Source organism: Athene cunicularia (genome assembly GCF_003259725.1).
Source record: "Athene cunicularia isolate RWA chromosome 1 unlocalized genomic scaffold, athCun1 chr1_part1, whole genome shotgun sequence".
In the NCBI taxonomy this organism is placed as follows: Eukaryota; Metazoa; Chordata; class Aves; order Strigiformes; family Strigidae; genus Athene; species Athene cunicularia.
In genome coordinates, this window is record NW_020799091.1 from 76022766 (window position 1) to 76028765 (window position 6000).

The 6000-nt window shown below is 37.7% G+C and overlaps 1 protein-coding gene across 1 annotated transcript in view; it reads right to left on the minus strand.

The window, feature by feature from the left end:
* Nucleotides 1-6000, minus strand: part of PUDP (pseudouridine 5'-phosphatase) — an 81312-nt gene that overhangs the window by 74666 nt on the left and 646 nt on the right. The window contains exon 3 of the mRNA XM_026846119.1: nucleotides 5692-5852. Coding sequence (XP_026701920.1) covers nucleotides 5692-5852 — 161 coding nt within the window. The remainder of the gene's footprint in view (nucleotides 1-5691; nucleotides 5853-6000) is intronic.

The following is a 6000-nucleotide window of genomic DNA, read 5'->3' on the forward strand; positions in this document are numbered from 1 at the left end:
TTTTCTTAAGTAAAAAGAAAACTGGAACACAGCAGCTGGAAATAGTGTTATTAGAAGGGAAAATTCTATGCACCTTTCCTTTGCATGAAATTCTGTTCCATTTATGACACCTTATTATTTACATTCAAACAAAATAAGTGGAACTTTTACACAAAACCGTGTACATGGCCAACAAATATAAAACTATCATCTACAAGCAGATTTAAAAATCTGAATTTAGGCACAGAAAGAGACTAATTTTTATCAATAATCAAACTGCTGTACCTTTAGACTCCCAGCACCTTCAAAACATACCTCTCCACTTCCTAAAGGCCCTCTATACAATCGAATGTGTGTAACAGTCAGAAAATGAAAGCCACATTATTAACAGTGGAAATCTGAAATTCCCTGGGATTAATTTATTTAGAATGTGGGATTTTTTTCTTTTAAAACCAAATGCTTTGGGTCTGGTGCAACTAATAAATAAATAAATAAACACCCAAAATACATTGCATTTATGTGCAATAATAAAATCAAATCATGGATCCTTCAGCTTGGGAGCATTCCTCTGTTAATTCCCCAGGGAGAAGGAAAAGATCATTGCTAATGCTGCCCATGGCACTTTGAAATGTGGCAACCATTACAGGAATTAAAAAAACCCCTGTTCTACAAATGTGGAACTAAGCTCCGATTCTGGATTATCCTAACCACAAACAGGCAACCATGTGGATGTACAGTTTGCAAATCAATCATGGGAATAATAGAAATTAGACTCTAGGTTAGTAATTGTGTATGTCCTTGCCAAAATTTTCCTTGCTGTTAAATTAAAATGTTAGCTTTCAAGAATATGACAGATCTTATTTACTCTATTTATGGTTAGTTAATTCTCAATGAGGAACTGTTTTACTTATCTTCAAAATTTGCTCACAAAGCATCTATGAGGTATTTTAATCTAATAATATTCTTAATTTCTTTGTTTTTGCAACAAAATACAAGTGCAGAACACAAGGGCGAGACAGTATTTTTGTTTCCTTCTTGGTTCTCCATCAGATGGAAACAGAGAATGGCAAGAAAGTAAGTTTCCACTACCTAGAAGCAGAAAATAGGCTTACAATATTGCCAGTTTATAACCTAAAAAGATTAATTCCTGCACTTAAGCCATAATAGAGGACAATCTAGAGAGGACTGATGTTTAGTTGAATTGGTGCTATTTGCTCTGATGCAGAAGAAAGAGGAAGCTGTTTTGACCTCCCATTCACACTGTAAAAGACAGCATGCACATAAACTAACTCCAGCATGGAACTCTTACCAGTTTTCTTGTAACAGCAATCTCCTAGGCAACTTGTACAATGAAATGAAAGTAAGAGTACATTTTTTACTTCTGACCTTGTGACAATGGGTAGGTAAGGCTGAGGAGAAAGAAAACATGCCAAAACTCCTGTGAATTTCACAACACAAAAATGAATTCAACTGCAAATTAATTTATTCTATATTATAGAAGAGAGATTACCAGTATGACTAGCCATGCAGAAGTTGCTTATTAGTGGCTCACAAAATGCCAGCAGTCTTCTGCACCCAAATGAGACAGCGGCTGCAAAAGCAGCAACTGCTCATCCCAGTTGCCTAAACTACTTCTTGCCCCTCTGCAAATGGTGGTAACAAGCTGGCATACCTGTGCCTGTACAGTCCAACGTGCCTTTGAGTGATGGCAAAGGTATCCTGCAAAACTGAACAGCTTTAGAAACCATCTCTCTTTTAGATCTACCTGAATACACTGACTTATGTAAAGATGCTGTTTCACAACTCTGAGGGACACTGGCAAGGATAATTTACAATTTGGTCACTACTTCTAACAAAAATTTAAACAAAACTAAATACATGACTAAACTTTCTATACTGAAGTGCCTTCTTCCCTGCATGTTAATTTTGCTTTAGTTGAGCTTTAAGCACAATGATAAGAAATATCTTACCTTACCATCAGTTTTCCAAAATTTGTCACTTAGGAAAGGTTAATATTATACATGCAGCTTGTAGAAAACACAATTTCTAATTTAAAATATTTTCAGCCCTCTACAAGTTTAGACACAGATCAACAAAGGCAACACTGAATCTCTTCTGTGTTCTGGTGGTGGGGTAGCTGTTGGCTATAACTGCATAACAAAACCACTTGTCATAGCTCAAAACAAAACCTATGCAGTAAATTGAGAAGATACATCCCAGGGGGTGTTACTCTAGTTATGTGTTTTGTACGAATTCCACAGATTTTTTTCCTTCTGTATCTTCAGCATTGGTTTTGCATGTTTCTACAACATGCTAAAATGCCAGGATCAGATATTAAACAGTACAACTACAAAAAAAGTATTTATTTAAGTATCAAAGACCTCTAGCTGCTGTTCTGTTTATTTTTTGTTTTAGCGTGCTAATCCTGTACTCTGTGTGTCAGTTAAGTGCATAAGTAGGTTTAATAGTTTTAATTATACTACATACTAGCAGATAGAACAGTAGCCTTCTGTAGGAAGAGACCAAAGCATTTTAAGAAAAAGCAATCTACTGTACAAGTTCTGAGCATTTATTGTTAGGATTTGTTGTAGGAACGCAAGTAGAAATTTAACATTAACAAAATTATTATTTTGTTTTTTTAAGAAAAAAGTACAGCAGTATACTAAAAATTTCCTCTAGTTTATACCACACAGTGAAGCAAGCACAACTTATAAATTTGCTAACTAAAGCCTGCTGCATATGTATAGTAAAGCATGATGTAACTGTAGTACACTACCGCAAAGGCTGCTTTTTCTGTTACAGCTGGAATTTCCTACAAAAAAGGGCTTCGATTATTTTATTAAATAACAAGCTGTCTAGAGATGCTGTTCACATATTTTGCTTACTAAATGAAAGCATTACCTTCCAGTGTGCTGATTTCCTGGCAACTGGAAGAAGACAGAAAAAAACTAAGATTTCATCCAGCAGATCAGAGGGAAAGAGAAGGTAATACAGAAGGAAAAAAACACCAGAAGAAAGGTAAATTGCATTGATTATAAGTGCTGAAGAGGGGGTGTTAGATAGCACTTCAAATAATGATACAGAAGGACTCCAAATGAAAGGGATGAAGTACTTCCAGTGGCAGTTCAGGGACAAGAACTTCCCCATTGAAGGTAAACTGATACATCAAGGTGGGACTCAAGGACAACTTAATCAGTCTCAATTATGTTAAAGAGATAGGGGAGAGAAAGTCACAGAAGATCAGACTCAGCACACTAGCACAGCCTTAGCCACTGAAGTATATGGGTACAGGTTATATAGTGTAACACATGGACTGTTTCCAAAGTCAAGAACCTTCTTAGTGCCTCAGACCTCATTTAAGGATTTTACACTCACAGTTATGTATTAAGTTCTGTTCTATAAAATTGGCAAGGTTTAGGTGAAAACTTCCACAGATACATACATTTTCACACACTACTTCATCGTGAAAATAACTGCAAAACCTAAAGCTTCAGATTCTAAAAAGTGTAACCAGATATGGAGGCATTTTAAAAAGTTACAAAAGTGTAGTTTTAGATATTCAATACCAAAAATTTTGTGCTCTTTGAAAGGAAGTAATTTTATGCAGATTTCTATAGCTTCTAGAAATATATATTTCATTTTATTATTAACACTATGTGACACATTAAAGATTTCATAAGAAAATTAAAGATCTTATTTCTCATGTAGTTTTACATCAATATAACCATTTGTTTCATTCAGAAGCTGTACAGCAGACAGGTTGGACAGAAAGTGCCTAGCTTGTGTGCCCCTTATTTCATTCCTTCTTCAATATTATTCCAAATTTCTTGAAACATTTAGGAATACTGGGGAAGTCCAAGCAGTCTCCTGACTGCCTTTCTGCCTCTTAAGGGTCATGACTAGTCATGAAACAAAACAGGTTCACCAAAAATAATGTTAAAAGTTGTGATGACAAAGAGGCTGAAACATACAAGTCCTCTGAAAGGAAGAGTACATTATGAAAATCCTCAAGGGGGTGTCCTTTTTATGCCTCTGTATTGAAAGATACTTAAGATAATTTTCAGCTTAATTTTGTACATAATTACAGCTTTCATCACAGCTGAAACACTACTGAAATACAACACATTCTTTCTATGCAAATTTTTAAAAAAGAAGAAATCACATTCATGTTGTACCATAAAAGTAACTAAGGGAATGAAAACACAACACAACAAATATTTATCTGTGCAAAGGATGCTGCAAATACTGTGATGAAAATAAATTATACCAGAGGCATAAACTCTTCATGTAAGTATATTTTATACATAGGCACACAAAATGACATAATTTATGTCTCCTATTTTATTTGAATCCAGAAAGTGACAAAGTATTTCTCTGGAGTTATACTTTACAACAGATAAATTTAATAACAGCAAGGAGTAGGTTTATACCTCAAGTGTCTCAATCTTGGCAAATTTAGGTCCAAGAATTATGGATCCTTTATAATTACTTTTGCAGTATTAGGTACAGTTCATAAGCTAGACTATTTTTAATGCTGCTCCACTGGATGAACCTCGGGAGTTTCGAGAACTAAATATGACTCAGAACCTTGATTTGTATTGGGTTTGCCTGTTTGGAATGTTACAGAAAGGTAATTTCTGAATATAAACAGGACAGCATCTGAGAAAAATGTCTTTAGTTCCTAGAATATTGTCCAAAACTAAAGCACCTATCCTGTAAATACTTGTGCATAAGAAATTCAATTTAAACTGATAATCTTACACATCTGCATCAATGCCAAAATACTCATATCGCTTACTGAGACTATCCTGCTGAGTATTCTGCAGGAAGCAAATTTTAAAATTCTGATAAAAAGCAGTAGTAACTAAAAAAGCTTTCCTAAAAATAAGAATGAAATTAAAATAATTGGTTCTAGATTTAAAAAAAACCCAAACCACAACCCCAGGATATTTGAGACTCCAGGGGTGAAAATGAAAATTAAATAAATCACTTTTGTAGGACATACTGAGATTGCAGTTGAAACACACAGGAAACAAAGGCTCTAAATTGCTTGAAACTATTCGTGATTGTGTGAGTAAAGCCTCTTCTGTTTAAAACCACTGTAAATGAATTGCCTTCACCAGCTATAGGTGTGAAGGAGGGAAAAGCGCACATTTCTTGGAAAAAGAGTTACTCATTAGACTTCACAGCAATCTTTTCGGGAACTGCAACAATTTGGGGTACACATCTCAAGTTCACACTTTTTGAGAATTCATGCACATCCAAAGCTGCTTCCTGGGCAATAATCCACGTGGTCTATTTCAAAAACAGTCACATACAAAAATACTCCATTCTTCTACGGGAGACATGCAGCAGAAGGCCCTGATTCAGCAAATAGTCAAGAGCAGTTCTAGTCATACTGAGTATTCAAATCTCAAAAGACAATAACTGTAGCACGAGAGGTGATGGATTTCATACCACCCTGCAAAGCTGGAAGTCTACTGACAAACTGGCAGATGACCATCACAGTCGTTTCCAGACTCCGCAGCTGGAGACTGCGGCTCTAAAGACTTAAATAAATGCTCTCTCACCCCCTGCACTGCACAAGCAAACCCCAGGGCAAGGGGCAAGCTGTGCCCGGCCGCCTCCTGCAGACCCCTGGGCTCCTCCAGCTCTGCAACTGGAGACGCCGCTCTCCACAGGCGCCTTCCCCGGCTTTTAACGCCAACCCACCCCTCGCCTCTCTCCCTGCAGCCACTCGAATCTCGTTCAGCCCTCCACCATCCAAGGGAAGCGCCGTTCTCAGTCTCAGCCCCGGATCTTTTAATTCGGGCGAAATTCGCCCACGAAAAGCAGGGGGGAGGCGGGACAGGGAGAAGGAAATGAATCGTTTCCTGTGGCTTTAATCCCTTCAGCGGCTCTAAGCAACGCCGCCCGGGGCGCCCTGGCTGCCCGCCCGCAGTGAAGAGGCCGGGACAGAACGGCCGCAGGGGGCAGCGCGGCCCGGCCCCGCTCGCTTCCCCCGGCCCCGGGAGGTGCCTC